Raw genomic sequence first — 15,732 nt, 5'->3', positions numbered from 1 at the left:
GTCTGCCTTTCCTAAGCTAAAGCAGCTTGATCGCATTTTAATCAAGTGTATTTAAAAAAAAGCAGCCATATCTCTAAATTGATCAAAAAGACAACACACATATCCGTTATAAACCAGAAGACACAAACACATCCTCAGCTGGTTGTGGTCTGTATGGTTCCATGTGGCTTTTTAGCTTTGAAGTATTGCTATGGAGATGTTATAAGCTTTACCCTTTTTGAAAAGAGCATCCCACTGTTCCTTATTACACAGCTATAAGAAGCAGCAGGTTTTTGGTTGGTCTTCGTTATTATTCAATCTAAGATTAATCGAGAGTACATTTGTCATTTTCTCTGCAACATCCAACAAGCAACCTGAGCAAAGGAAATAACATTTACCTCATAAACAGACATGTAATATAAAAGTACTTCTTTCTGCAGGAATCTTGGAGTGAAACAATTAAATAACTAAACATTGTAAACATACTGTTTAATATATATTTATATAAATAAACAAACTGTACTGTCTGGTGGATATCTTATAATTGAGAAGCAATAGAGTGTCCTAAGACATTTTAAAGCAACAAAATCCATATTACATATCTATATTGTCTATATATATTACAAGCTCTGCTGCAACACAGCAGCAAAGACAGGGAAGAAGGAATGTGAACAATGCTGGATTTAATATACAAAAACATATTCTCTGAGAGAGAAATCCCCCTGACCTACCTCTCACACTTCAAAGATATACTATGCATTTTGCTGAGTCATGCTAAACCACTACTTTTACGATTATCTACTATGCTTAAGAGTAGTTATATTGTTTAGTTATCCAGGTGTATTCTGGGTATTTCTGAGTAACCTCCGATACAGGCCAAGTCTGTATGGTCCTGTTGAAGTCAGAGCGCATGATGTCACAGGCCGGCCGTGTGTCCGAGTGATCGGTTGTGACAGCACGATTACCTTTGACCCCCGCTCTGTCACATCATGTCGGCACAACGTGAGCGCTGCAGACAGCCAGCGAGAGTCTGCATGGAAACAGTGTGCAGCTTGGAGTCACATTTTGATGTTGTTTATAAATGGCTTGGCTTATATTCTATGTAAAGATAATACAAACTATGACATGGTAATTCAAATCAGAATTAAAAATCCTTTATTTGTCCCACAGCGTGGAATTTTACATCGTTACAGAAATAGAACAGTGAAGAAAATTAAAATAAATGAGTAGATTAACATTAAATAAGACATATATTAAAATGAAAATAGAACAAGTACATGCAAGGTGTCAAAATAAGTAGCAGCATTATAAGAGTTAGTGAACATATCAGAATCAAAAGTACTTCATTATTAAAGTAAAATTGGTAAATTGGTCAATTGAAAAAGGATATAAAAAACAGTGAACTAGCAACAAGTACTAAGATTATTATATCTTAAAAACAGACATTGCACAGTGGTATTTAGAAAAGTGTTGTCACAGTGTTGCAGCCAACAAAGTTCAACTGTAAAAAAAAAAGTATATTTTGCACAATATAGGAAAGTTTATTTTATTTATATAGTCAACACTTCACATGTATCATCTTAACATGCATCTCTTCAAATCAGACTGTTTACTATTATATCTATAATCTCAGAATGTAGCCGTATATCAGTATGACCCGATGTAATGTCCCTGACCAGCAGAGGGGGGTGCAGGCAGAGTGTAACACACAGTGATGCAGAGTGGAACAGGGCATCAGTGTCACAGTGCTAATGGCTCTTTTTCAGACAGTTACACTTTTGTTATATTAAGGTTACACTGAATCATTTCAGACGTTTGCTGAAAGCTGTATTTGAATGTGCTGCTACACATACAGGTGTAGCAGCACATTCGGGTTTCTTATTATTATTCATTTAATAATAAACCTGAATTTGAAAATACCTTTGACCTGAGGTGTTCTGTCTAATTCTTACTTAACTCTCTCCGTCCTTTTTCCCGTCCATCAGAGCTGGGAGAGATCAGGAACGTGACCACCTCTAAGCCCTCTCTGGAGCTGGACGGACTGGAGAAGTACACCAACTACAGCATACAGGTGCTGACCTTCACCAGAGCGGGAGACGGAGTCCGCAGTGAGCAGATCTACACCCGCACCAAGGAGGACGGTAAGAAGATGATTTCCCCTCCAGAACACTGCTGAACTGTGACGCGCTGCTAAATGGCCTCCATACATTTCTACAAGTATCTTCTTAGTATGAGAAATGTCCGTTTGGCCACATTGATAATATTTCCTGCAGTTAATGATCCCCTTTGGTAAAAACAAGAAGAGAAAGCTGCAGGGTCTTTAATAAACCGATTAGGCGGAGCGCTCTTAATGTAACTTATATGCAGTCCTGTAAAAAATGAAATTTGCCATCTGTTATCTTGCTAAATGATAATCAGTGTATAAATGATGTTAGCCGAGTGTGGGAAATATATCAACTCGATGTTTATCTCCCCTCAGTTCCCGGGCCTCCGGCAGGGGTGAAGGCAGCAGCTGCTTCTAACTCCGTGGTGTTTGTGTCCTGGCTTCCTCCTCTCAAAGTGAACGGCATCATCAGGAAATACACCGTGTTCTGCTCCAACCCACACCCCACGGTATGTCAACGTTTTCAAAAACATGGACTGAGATATTCAATACATGCAAGTATTACAATTCCTTGAATTAAATCTATGAACACATTTAGCATTTTCGACGAGTTGAATTGAAAAAGGACTGATCATGTATTGGTCACTCAGTGTTCTGCAGCGTTAGTGTCTTTCAGCTCCTTGTCTTGTTTTTTTAGCCCACTTTAAACTAGCATTCAGCACCAAGCAGCAGGGGGACCATGCTAGTGAGCAGCCAGGGAACATTGTGAAGCATAGCTAAAGAGCCAGTACTCACAATCATTTATGTTTCCAGGGAGAATTTTTCTTTTGTGACAGTGGCTCAACTTTAGAATAGAAAATATATTTAAAAAGTAGGAATGTGCAATCAAAACATAACATAATAAATACATGTATTATATTATATTAACGTAAAATGGCCTATAATCAAATACATTTCAAACATTTGTTTACATATAAGATTGTTAAAGTACAAATATGCACATTGTACTACAATACAGTACATCACATAATCAAATACAGTATTTACAGTGTTGTATTAGTATTAAGTACATAAGATATAAATGCTATTAGTCCAGTGTCAGTATTCCAGTAATGCTGGGTGAGTTCAGAGCTGAGTTCAACCACAAAGTTAGCTAAATACATTCACTAAAAACAGAATTAAATTGCCAATTGGTGTGTTTGTATTAGTAACAGTAAAGCTCTGTCACACAGATAACCTGATATACACTATCATTCTAATAATACACACAGGTATCAGTGAGGATTTCATCGTTTTTATGGTATCTGTTTACAGTATATAATATCACCAGACTTATTCTTTAGCATTCATTAGTTAGTTTAATTGTCATTTTGCAGTATTTAAAGTTAATGGAACATATGATGAATGTGTTCCCACAGGTGAGCAGTGAGTTTGAGGCGGCTCCAGATGTGTTCTTCTACCGCATCCCCAACCTGAGCAGGAACCGTCAGTACAGCATCTGGGTGGTGGCCGTCACCGCCGCCGGCCGGGGGAACGCCAGTGACATCATCACTGTCAAACCCATGGCTGAGGGTAGGTGCCGCTCCTCTGTGGTGCAGTACTAGGCTGAATAAAGTACTCTACTGTGTACCACATTTGCATGCAAATTGATTTATGGGCAAATAAAAAGTAAGTGCATAGAGGTTTATGTCAGCAAGAAAAAGATGCACATTGCGTCCTTGGGATGCATCTTTTTGGGAATCTTTCAAATTCCAAAGGTGTTATTGTCATATGCACAATAGCCACAGCGCAACATACAACATTCCTAAGACACAAAGAAATAAGGAAGTAAAAATAAATTCCGGAGATAATATATCAGGATGAAGCTCAAGGAGTAAGTTAATGAAAGCATTTGGGATCTAACATGTGAAGTGTATCATGTTATTGCAGTAGTCCCAATTCTTAACTGTTTATAATATTTGCTCCAGCTTCTCTCACCACACCTCATTTCCCCCATGTGGGTGTGTGACAGTAGCTTTTTCCTAGTATCTGGACAGGTGGGGGAGCATCCGTTGGATGTGATGACCCTGAGTCTGACCCTGTTAACACTGACATGCTTGGTGAGAGCTGATAAGCTGATTGAATATGCTGATAGACACCATGGCCTCCTATCGGCAGCCTGTCGCAGGGCTAGGTGATGGATGTCCCGCCTCCCCTGCTCCCCTCCTCAGATGGAGACTGTAACCCTGACTGCAGATTGAGCAATAATACTAGAACACACAAAGACAAGGTTTATTGAAAGCCTTGTTCAAGGAAAACTGAGGATGAAGTGTGCAGTCACATTGTATGCCTCCATCTGTTCTGAAACATTCTCCAAGCCATATCTATCCTAAACAGGGCAAGCAATAAAGATGAGGCATTTTGATGACTCCTCAAAACCCTGGACATACCTATATATAAAGTCTAAAGTTTGAATAGATTCATTTATGTATACACTTGTAGAAAGGAATGACTGAACAGTGACTCTGTGAGCTAAGGGAGTAAAAGAGATTAAATGAAAGGATAGTGCTTTGTGAAATCTTTTGAAACACATTTGTTTCTGCATGTCCTCTGATGCTGAAGTGTGTGTGTATTTGTGCAGCTCCGGCTCGGATCCTGACCTTCAACAGGACAGTCACCACCCCCTGGATGAGGGACATCGTGCTGCCGTGTAAAGCGGTGGGAGATCCATCTCCAACCATCAAGTGGCTGAAGGAGATGTGAGTACAGTGATGAAAAGGATAAAAACATCCTCACAAATGTGTCTCTTCAAAGATATGAATTCTAAACACATATATGTTTTAGCAACGGAACCCCAGCACCTGTTGTGATTGACAGCCGGCGCAGCGTCCATGGTAACGGCAGCCTCGTTATTCGCACGGTGAAAGCAGAGGATTCTGGGAACTACACTTGCGTGGCCAGTAACAGCTTCGGTTCAGAAAAGATCGTCCTCAACCTGCAGGTCCAAGGTGAGACGCTCAGAATTCAGATTCAGAAAACTTTATTGTCCATTAAATTGACGTCAAGTGGAAAATGTGTCTTTGGTACCGGCAAATAAAACAACACAGCAAAACATACATTTCACACATAATACACAAAAAATATATATTGCATCTTAAAGTCTAAATGTGACTAAGGGGTCATAATAATAGTGCCAAGTGGATTGTTCTTCCACTGTCGTGTAGTCGGTCAAAGAGGCCCTATCATGCTGTTTGGAGTTTCCTTTCCCTGTACTGTGTTCTATAGCTTAGAGCAATCATGAACATAAGGACATCACTACGTCACACTCTCGCTTCTATTGGCTAACGTTCCTACACATTAGGCTGATAGGTGATAATGATAGGCTAAGCGGCTGGACAACTCTAAGTGGTTTGCCAGCTAACCAATCAGAGCAGACTGGGCTCTGGTTTCAGACAGAGGGTGAAAAGAGGCAGTATGAGAAAAATAAAGACCTTTCTGAATTGAACTTGTGGTGGACAATTCAGTTCTACACATAGCTTTCAGTTGAGACAAATCCTTATAGCCATCTTGGATTTCTGAGTGGCTAACAGAGTAACCTCCATGGAGTATTTGTGCCCATTTTAGTGCTTGTATCCACTTATATATATTCAGTTATCTGCAGCACTATTATAATCACTCATGTTTGGGTCTCTCCTTCAGTTCCACCGGACCAGCCTCGCCTCACAGTAACGAAGACGACCACCACGTCAATAACCCTCTCCTGGATCCCTGGGGACAACGGAGGCAGCTCCATCAGAGGTCAGACAGACACGACCTGCAGGAGTTTTAGTGTTTACCTTTCTGTGGATTGCTTCCTGTGCATTAACACTCATTTGCCCACACGCCTCCCCTCCAGGCTACATCCTGCAGTACTCGGAGGATAACAGCGAGCAGTGGGGGAACTTTCCCATCAGCCCCAGTGAGCGCTCCTACAGACTGGAGAACCTCAAGTGTGGAACCTGGTACAAGTTCACACTCACTGCCCAGAATGCAGTGGGGCCAGGGCGCATCAGTGAGATCATTGAAGCAAAGACCCATGGGAAAGGTATGAAGAAATAACTCATAATGTTATGTTTGATCATTTAGAGGTGGGATTTTTTAACTGAGGTCTTTTATATAACTTTATAAATAGCGGATGTATGGCTCTAATGGGAGCAAACTTTGAAAATATGGAATTGCAGTATTTTTTAATGAAAAAACTTTCCAGAGTCTTTATTTTTTGCCATAGATTGTCTCAGATTTACTTCTCAGTAGTAACTTATAGTCAAGTGATAAATACTTGTCCTTTTAAAAAGAAGAAAAAGGCCTGTTATATAAATCACCAATTATGTAATAAATTCATTTCTTTAATCACACTTGACTTTTTCCCCTTCCTAATAATGTAAAATTCAATGTTACTTAGTCAAATTAAATGTTACAAATAAATGGAAATTGTCAGACAATTGTGATGGACAGCAAAAATTAATCTAGGTATTAATCAACATCAAATGAACAGAACTATTTTGATGATCCAATTTCTTTAGCAGCTTTAGCTTCAATTTAAGTTCCAAAAAGTTTGATATTTTTTTCTTCTACAATAGTCAATCACTCTTTGAGTTGTTTGTTAGACAAAAAGGCATTTAAAGACAGATCAGCTTAACTGAGACACCTTTGTGGCCTTTTGTTTTAGACCCAAGTATGAATTTAGGAGACAAAAGGCAGATGATTGACGCCCTGTTCTCCTCTCCACAGAGCCTCAGTACTCTAAAGAGCAGGAGCTGTTCACCAGCATCAACGCCACTCGGGTGAAGCTCAACCTGAACGGCTGGAACAACGGCGGCTGCCCCATCACCTCCTTCACCCTGGAGTACCGGCCGGTGGACGCGCCCTCCTGGACCACGGCGCAGCGCACCTCCCTCACCAAGAGCTACATCCTGTATGACCTGCAGGAGGCCAGCTGGTACGAGCTGCAGATGAAGGTCTACAACAGCGCCGGATACGCTGAGAAGAGAGTCAAGTTTTCAACTCTCAGCTACGATGGCAGTAAGTGAACAGAATAGCGGGGGATAATACGAAGCATTGAAATATCCTGTCTGTAGAGCAGGGAACTGCAGCTGCATGATCCACAGAACACTGACACTCTGACAGTGGAACTAAAGAGAATCTTTCTGGTAACTGCAGCACACTGAGTCTCTCTCAATAGTAGTTTGAGGCAAAGAGAAGTGCCAAAAGCACAGCTAGGCTGCAGTTGAATAGTACAACAAATCATTTCTAGCACTGTGCCTATAAAGAAAAGCGCAAAAAGAAAAAAACGTATTAAGTGAAGAACATCAAATGTTGACTATCTGATAATGTTATACTATTAGCGTCACATAGTTCATAGTTTTTACTTTTAGTTTAACATTTTATTAAAAGATCAAAACATATAAGCACTTTGACAGGATACGAATACGTTGTAAAATGCTAACTTACATGATCTGCATTTGTGGGTCACGATCAGTTGTTTCCGTGAACGGCCGAAGGGTGTGTCACTTTAAATATTGCGGCCATGAGGCTTGTAGGATAGCATTATCTCCTTTTGTTTCATAAAGGCTGGTCCAGTACATCCTATGCTAAGGGAGATGTCATGGAACGCATTGAGGATCCTTTCCTATTGTCTAGAGAATTGACTTGGGTCCTTTCATGTTTCCTAAGCAAAAACGATTTTCTAAATCCGCCCTAGAGTTTTCCAACCCATTCACTTACTCCTTCACTCACATCCTGGAGATGGAGACAACATCAACCTGAGCATATAGCTCTACAGCATTATTTATTTTGCATTTACTGTAAGTGCAGGTTGGCAAAGTAAAACAATCCTGAAAAAGGTCATGATGATATTAACAGAGTTCAGCAGCTTTGGTGGAACACTGTATGAGATTGCTTTGGAAAACAATTCTAAACTTTTTTACATAATTTGACAATGACATGAATGGTTAGGATTCAGGAAGTGAAAATGATGTCTTACAGCACATGGATAGAGCATTATCATCACACACATCTTGTGACTTCTGCACAGGTACGATCGCACCTTTGGTGAAGGCCCCCAACGTAAGTGAGGACCTCTCTGGAGGCGGCGAGGGCTTAAAGATGATGGTGACTATTTCCTGTGTGTTGGTGGGCATCGTTGTAATCTTCATCGGGCTGCTGGTGCTGAGGAGGAGGAGGAGGGAGCAGAGGCTGAAGAGGCTCAGAGGTGAGAGGAGAGGTCATCCAGCATGACACATTTAAGCCTCTACTCTTTTATGTAAAACGTAAAATGACTGTCTTCTCTCTTTGCTTTTCAGATGCTAAAAGTTTGGCTGAGATGTTAATGAGGTAAGAGTTTTCAAGACACTAAACTCATCTGGACACATCACTGTCAACTGAGAAGAATTCATTACGACAATTGATTCTGATAATTAAGTGTATTTTTGTTTTGTGCTCTGCAGTAAAAACACACGTCCAGCAGAGCCAGTCAACAAACAGCAACAGACGCTCCGCATGCACATCGACATCCCCAGAGCCCAGCTGCTGATCGAGGAGAGAGACACCATGGAGACTGTTGGTACGTTCTGCTGACACAGGACAGACTGCACTGTGTCCTGGTTATTGTTGTGCTAAGCTTGTTTGTGTGTCCCGCAGACGACAGGTCCACTGTGTTACTGACCGATAACGACTTCGGGGAGACCCAGAAACAAAAGTCCTCCACAGTCACTCACACGGTCCACTATCAGTCCCTGTCCCAGGCCACCGGCCCCCTGGTGGACGTGTCTGACGCCAGACCAGGAACCAGTAAGTCCAGTACGAAATATTTTTTAACTCCATAACACATCAAATATATCAGTGACCACATCATAACAATATGTGGGTTAAGGATAATCACAGGAGCCATTGGATGTCAAGCACATAAAAATGCAAAGGAAAGTGATGGAGAAAAATTAGGTATGTCATCGTTCAATCTGGTCTGGTAGACGTACTGAAGACAGAGGGACACTTATTGGGAGATAAGTAGGGAAGGAGAGATCTAGTAATGGAGGAATGAAGTTAGGGAGGGATGTAAGGTTGAAGGAATGAAGGGAGTAAGGGAGGGATGAAGGCCAGAATGACTTTATAAATGAACTAGTAGTGATAACTGAACAGGTCGTAAATGGCCGGTCAGCCCTGGAGTAAAGCATGCAATGATGAGTGGCTTTACAATAGTACAGTTCATGTTTCTTTGTAGAGAGTGATGAGCTCAGGGCCTGTGTGCAAAAACTCTACATTCACACGATAAGTGATTCAACCTCATTCCACCTAAAGCCTTTAACTTCAACCCATTACAGTGGATGTAAAAAGTGTCATAAACAAAGGAACGTGTGGTTGTGATGGTTAACATTCTGGAGCTTTCATCTGGAGGAAATTATTGTTATTATTAATTTTTTCACCCATGCATTTATCATATTAGAGATCACATTTCATGGTATTTGATCCAAACTATACTTTTCCTATTATGACAGTTGTCTGCAGTTAAAGACCCAGGTGGGACTTGAACCCACAATCCCCAGCTTCGGAGGCTGATGCCTTGTCCGTTAGGCCACTGGGCCATAAATTGCATGTTAAAATATGTGCAACTAGTGCCTTGTGTGTCCAGATATTATAGTTGATGTTTTTGGAAAATGTGGTGTTAGATGAATGTGTTTTCTATATAGTGATGCAGCAGTGCAAACTCATTCAAAATACATTTTCTTCAAGACAAGGGAATGAAAGAGCTAAAATGCTAACTCATTTCCATGTTTAGGACTCTTCCCTGCATCACTCATTTATCTTTCCTTAAGTTAAGTCATATCCTTCCCATGAGCCTTACCAACACGCTGCGTTCACTCCTCCCTCTCAGACCCTACGGCCCGCCGCACAGCCAAAGCCGGCCCGGCCGCTCGCAACCGCTACGCCAGCCAGTGGACCCTGAACCGCCCCCACCCCCCGGTCTCCTCCCACACTCTCAGCACTGACTGGAGGCTGCCCACCCCCAGAGTGGCAGGCTCTGTGGACAAGGAGAGTGACAGCTACAGCGTCAGCCCATCTCAGGACACAGGTGAGCCAAATATCCGTGTGACACTACCAGAGGTGGAAAGTAACTAAGTACATTTACTCAAGTACTGTACTTAAGTAGAATGTTTAGGTACATTAGCATCTCCATTTTCTGCATTCTGTATTCTACCCCACTACAATTCAGAGATTAATCATGTCCTTTTACTCCACTACATATATTTGATACCTTTAATTACTTTGCAGATATGGATTAATGATACAAAACATCATCAACACTTAAATAAGACTTTAGTTACACCTGGGCTAAACTCACAAACTACTCAGCAGTAAATCAAATAATAAAGAGACGGGCTCCACCTTTACCAGCTATGATAAACATTTATTTATTATTATGATTCCTTTTACTTTTGGTACTTTAACTATATGTTGATGCTGATACTTTTGTGCAATGAAAGAAACTGTAATGTTGACTTTAATCAAAGAGGACCTATCATGCAAAATGCACTTTTGTACGTCTTTTATACATGAATATGTGTCCCCGGTGTTCCAGGGAACTCACCAAGTGTCAGAAAACACAACCCTCTCTATTTTCCTCCATACCCAAATCTCTAAAAACGGGGCTGCAACGGATCTGATTTGAAATTGTTCTGACGTCAGAAACGGGGAGCTCCGCCTATATGGGCAACTCTCCACCTATCAGGGGAATGGGGGGTTGGGCCACGGCCATTGCCGCTCGAAAGCACTGGAGACGCTGTAGTATATATGCCAGGCCTGTAAGTGGCGCTGTAGTCTGCCACAAAAGCAGCGAAGAAGACTTCTCACAGAATCAGCCCTTGCAAAAACAGGGCTGGAAAAGAGCAAATAGAGCGAAATGAGGCATGGCTAAAATGCATGATCTGTTTGGTATTTTGAAAAAAAATCTTCACAGACATGTTTTATATAGGTATGGCCCTACAATATATTATTCAAATATAGCATGATAGGTCCACTTTAAATGTATTCAGTTATCACATTTCACATAACTGTATTAGGTTAGTTGAAAGCAATAATATTAAGTTGAACCTAATATTTTGTTTTTATTAAACTTAATATTATTGCTTTCAACTAACCTGATACAGTTATGTGACATCTGTTGACATAATATTTGTATTTACATCAACGTTCCAGTTTTTTCAGTGGACTTTTACTTTTTTGTAACAGAGAATTACCACTCTCTGGTATTTCAACTTTGACTTAAGTACAATATCTGAGTACTTCTCCAACATCTGAACATTACTCATCATCTCTAACAACAAATCAGTACCAGCTGTCTGTCAAATTTCACATTAACTCTAACACTAACCCTGACACTAATCCCCCCCCTAACCCGGCCCGTGTCCAGACCGCGCGCGGAGCAGCATGGTGTCCACAGAGAGCGCGTCCTCCACCTACGAGGAGCTGGCCAGAGCCTACGAGCACGCCAAGATGGAGGAGCAGCTGCGCCACGCCAAGTTCACCATCACCGAATGCTTCATCTCTGACACTTCCTCAGAGCAGATGACGGCAGGTACCAACGACTACACCGACAGCCTGACCTCCAGCACACCATCCGAATCAGGCATCTGCCGCTTCACTGCCTCCCCGCCCAAGCCTCAGGACGTCAGCCGGGTCATGAACATGGCCGCGCCCAAGGCCCACAGACCGGGTGAGGCCCCAGATCTGTCGGCCTGAACCCCGACCGCATGCTAACCGCCATTACAACTGGCCTCATTACACTGCTGATACACTAAATCTTAACTTCCTGTCTAACATTAATACCCAATCATTAACTGGGACTCTAACGCCAACAGTGAATCAGAAAAAGTGTTCCACAATGTATTCAAACTGATGATAGTCTCAGTTGGGTCCAAGAATTTAAGAAAGTGGGAAGAATTCAATTGAAAATGAATCTGGGTAAACAAAGTAGGACATTCCAAAAATATTCAAACGTTATTTTTCAAACTATAAAAATACATGACAACTCTTGCTAAGCCAAAGCAGAAACTATGGATATTGTTTTAAAACTAAAGGATAAATTGCATTTTATTTCCTTACCAAAATGCACGATGAGGGTTTTAACTTAATGAGCCGCACTTCCTATGGATGCTCCGAGCTCTTAATAAGAAAATACTTTTAGATACAGCCTCCGCTGTCAGTGAGGCAGATCCAAATCCTTCTGCAGATAGAAGTATTGGTTTGAATCATTTTATATTTCTGTAAGATTTTATAAGCTGACAAAGCTGTATTTCTTTTACCCATAATGGTAAGTAAAAAGACTTCTACAAATAGAAGAAGAGAAAAAATGAAAACAAGCGTGGTGTTGTAAAAAAAGATGCATGACAAACTGCTAAGAGAAATCTTAGGGATTTTTAACTTTATTATAACATGACACAACTATTTTCTATTCACTCACATTCAATACGTTTCGGTATAATCTGGTAATGTGATTAATTTGAGTCAGATTTTTTAAAGCATTAGGGTTTCCAGATGAATCGCGAGCGTTACCGCGTTAACGCTGACAGCACTAGTTCTTACATTTCAGTTAATACATAAAACACAGATAAGTTTAGCTGATGTTGGCCAGAAATGTGTGCATAATTGTTCTCTTTACCTGACTGATCTCTGTTTGGTCCTGCAGGGGGCGAGCTGGTTCACCTTCCTCCATACCTGCGCATGGACTTCCTGTTAAACCGAGGCATGTCCTGCTCGGGCTCCTCCAGGGGGACAGCGAGCGGGGAGCGGGCGGCCATGGGTCAGGCCTGTCTGGAGCCCCAGAAGAGCCGCTCTCTGAAGCGGCCCTCTCGCATGGCGCCCCCGACCCCTACAGAGGCCCCTCAGGCCAGCAGGGACCAGGCGGCCCAGTGGCAGCCTGGCTCCGCAGCCACGCTCCCCCACAGAGAGGGCTCGGAGCTGGCCCAGGCCGCCAAGCTCAGCACCTCCCAGGAGTCCCTGCTGGACTCGCGGGGACATCTCAAACAGAGCAGCAACCCCTACGCAAAGTCCTACACGCTGGTATAACAGCAGGGACCCGAGGGCAGGACTACGACTCGAACACTGGATTTAACACTCAAGTGCAGTAAACTGACCTTCACCACGCAGTTCTGTATATACGTCCACCCTCCTCCAAGAAGGGGGGGGGTCACTTTTACTAATCTCCTTTTATTTATTTTAGAGCTTTCTTTTATTTCTTCTTTGTATTTCTTTTTTTTGTTTCACTTGAGAAAAAATGCACTCATCGGAAACGACTCCAGCCGGAGTTTTGCCAAACTAATTGAGGGAGCATTATTTATTCTTGAGTATTGTTAATTCTTTATAATTAATCAGTGATTATTAATTGTTAGTTGTCAGCTATTAATGATCATTAATTATCGATAACCAAATGATCTATTCTTAACATTAACACACAGTTTCATAAAAACCCGGACATCTTTTTTTTTCCTGGAGTGGAAGATGACGATTTGGAGTCATTTTTTTCCTATGGAATATCCTTCTGAAACACTGAACCAAACTCGGGAGAAATCTTTGAATGAAAGCAATTGACACCAGTCCAAACTTTTCAGCTGCTCTCAAATTGTTACTTTTTTTGAATAAAAAAAAAAATCTATTTCCTATGGATGCATGGGGACTGACCAACTAAAAGACAATGAGGATTACGATCGTGGCTGGACGGCCCAGTCAGCATTTTGTCACACTATGAAATGATCCAATGTGAAGATTTATTATTCTTATTACTATAAATATATATATAAAAGAGAAATCACTTTTATTTGTGGATATTACAGGGAATAATTGATTTGGTTAATAAAGTCCTTAGTCATGTTTGCACATATCTCGTTTTAATTAGGAAATGGAGTCTCTGTTGATCTTTCTCTGTGTCCCATTCTCTGATGGTGCAATATGAAAAAAGATATGAAAAGTATATGAAAACTATTGATCTATACTGTACTGTAATGATGAAAATAACTATGTTGTGAGTATACTTACAGGGCCGGACACACTCCAGCTATGTATTCAGGTGTAGTTTACCACTGCTTGTTTGGTGGTAAATGATGTTAGCTAGAATAGGGAGGGTTTAGAGAACTAATGGTTTGCACTTCACAACACCCCGACTCAAGTGTGTCCAGATAGATCCCCTTACTCTCAGTGCACTAGGTAGAGTCTTCATGGCTCTCACTCTCCTCAGTAGATTTACTGTCGCTGCATTGCAGTGATGCTCCTCTACAGGGAAAAAAAAAAACGTGAGACAATCCAGCAGAATCCCCCTTCAAACCAAACCTATAATGTCTATGGGAAATATCTGAAAAAAAAGAAGAAAAAAAGTGGATATACGTAAGAATCTGTTTTTGTTCCTGTCTACCCTGGCCCGTTTCTGTTCTCTCTGTTTCTTTGAGTTAGTCTGAAGGGAGTTTGATCCAAAATGCTGTGAGGTCATTATGTCAGTTTCTATGATGAGTTTCTATGATTAACTGTCTTCATTATGATTATACATTTTAACGGAAAGAAAATGTCACTTTTTATTTTTAACATGAGTGTTCACCATGGTGGCACTGAAATAAAGAGAAACTAACACAAAGTTCAAATTTGGTTAATAAAATGGCTGTTCCCCAAAGTGTCCTCCACGGGTTTGACATGAGTGACTGTAGCGGTGGGGAGACCGAGCGAACACCCCCGACCCTCGCCTTGTTTCAGCACCAAAAGGAAGTCAGCAATGAAATGTTGTAATGTTGCTCATCTTCTGTGAATCTGCAGCCTCCGAGCCTGCAGGCAGCAGTTTCCTTTCCTACTTATCCATCCTCTTACATTAACTTTGATCAGACTGCTGTTTGAAAAGAGCAATTTAGAAACGGCCTCTCTGTACAGGTTACAGCCAGAGGTGTAAGAAGTACTAAATATCAAGTAAAAAGTAAAAGTAACAAAACCTAATTGTTAAAATGTAAGAGGTAGAATATAATTTAGTATATTTACTCAAGTGTTGTATTTTGCGGTGCTTGTAGTTCACATAAGTATTTTAGTTTTTGGTAAATTTTGGAAGCTGATTTTGTAATTTTTACTCATACATTTAGCTGACAGCTTGAGTTACTTTACATATTCTTATTTTTTGTTTATGCAAAATAAACATAACAAAAATGAATAAATAACCATTAACATGTAATTATAGGTTAAGATTTCCATCAGCAGTATATCAAATAATAAAAACTAGCTCCACCTTTACCAGCTGTGAGGAACACATTAATGCATCAATAATCCAGTAATTTAATTGTAATTTTGAAAAGTGCCATAATGCACAATAACTTGTACTTTTGATACATAAAGTATTTTTTTATTCTAATACTTTTGTACTTTTACTACAGTAAGATTTGTAATGCAGGACTGAGTTTATTTACAATGTAGTATTGCTGCTTTTGCTTCAGTAAATTCATCTTAATTAAGTAAAAGAAGCCAAGGATATCATCATATACCTAAATTACCAAAAGTAAAAGTACTAGTAAGGTGTAATAACCTATTTCGAAATTGTACATATAATAACATACCGTATTATGATTATTGATGGACTAATGTAGTCTGGGGAATAGTATATTATAATAATT

The 15,732-nt window shown here is 40.6% G+C and overlaps 1 protein-coding gene and 1 non-coding gene across 2 annotated transcripts in view; one reads left to right on the top strand and one right to left on the bottom strand.

The window, feature by feature from the left end:
- Positions 1–14,717, top strand: part of dscama (Down syndrome cell adhesion molecule a) — a 97,016-nt gene extending 82,299 nt beyond the window's left edge. The window contains exons 19-33 of the mRNA XM_034114775.1: positions 1,965–2,120; positions 2,459–2,592; positions 3,502–3,655; positions 4,704–4,821; positions 4,907–5,070; positions 5,762–5,860; positions 5,958–6,146; positions 6,833–7,123; positions 8,136–8,312; positions 8,404–8,434; positions 8,548–8,663; positions 8,741–8,899; positions 9,972–10,169; positions 11,508–11,810; positions 12,783–14,717. Of these exons, the coding sequence (XP_033970666.1) occupies positions 1,965–2,120; positions 2,459–2,592; positions 3,502–3,655; positions 4,704–4,821; positions 4,907–5,070; positions 5,762–5,860; positions 5,958–6,146; positions 6,833–7,123; positions 8,136–8,312; positions 8,404–8,434; positions 8,548–8,663; positions 8,741–8,899; positions 9,972–10,169; positions 11,508–11,810; positions 12,783–13,162 (2,669 nt within the window). The 3' untranslated portion in view covers positions 13,163–14,717. The remainder of the gene's footprint in view (positions 1–1,964; positions 2,121–2,458; positions 2,593–3,501; positions 3,656–4,703; positions 4,822–4,906; positions 5,071–5,761; positions 5,861–5,957; positions 6,147–6,832; positions 7,124–8,135; positions 8,313–8,403; positions 8,435–8,547; positions 8,664–8,740; positions 8,900–9,971; positions 10,170–11,507; positions 11,811–12,782) is intronic.
- Positions 9,609–9,681, bottom strand: trnar-ccg. Its single transcript has one exon. It is a non-coding gene; the product is annotated as a tRNA-Arg (tRNA).
- Positions 14,718–15,732: the final 1,015 nt, after the last annotated feature.

Source organism: Trematomus bernacchii, unplaced genomic scaffold (assembly GCF_902827165.1).
Source record: "Trematomus bernacchii unplaced genomic scaffold, fTreBer1.1, whole genome shotgun sequence".
Classification (NCBI taxonomy): domain Eukaryota; kingdom Metazoa; phylum Chordata; class Actinopteri; order Perciformes; family Nototheniidae; genus Trematomus; species Trematomus bernacchii.
Note: the sequence above shows the minus strand (reverse complement) of the source record. Positions and strands in the feature narration are given on the sequence as shown.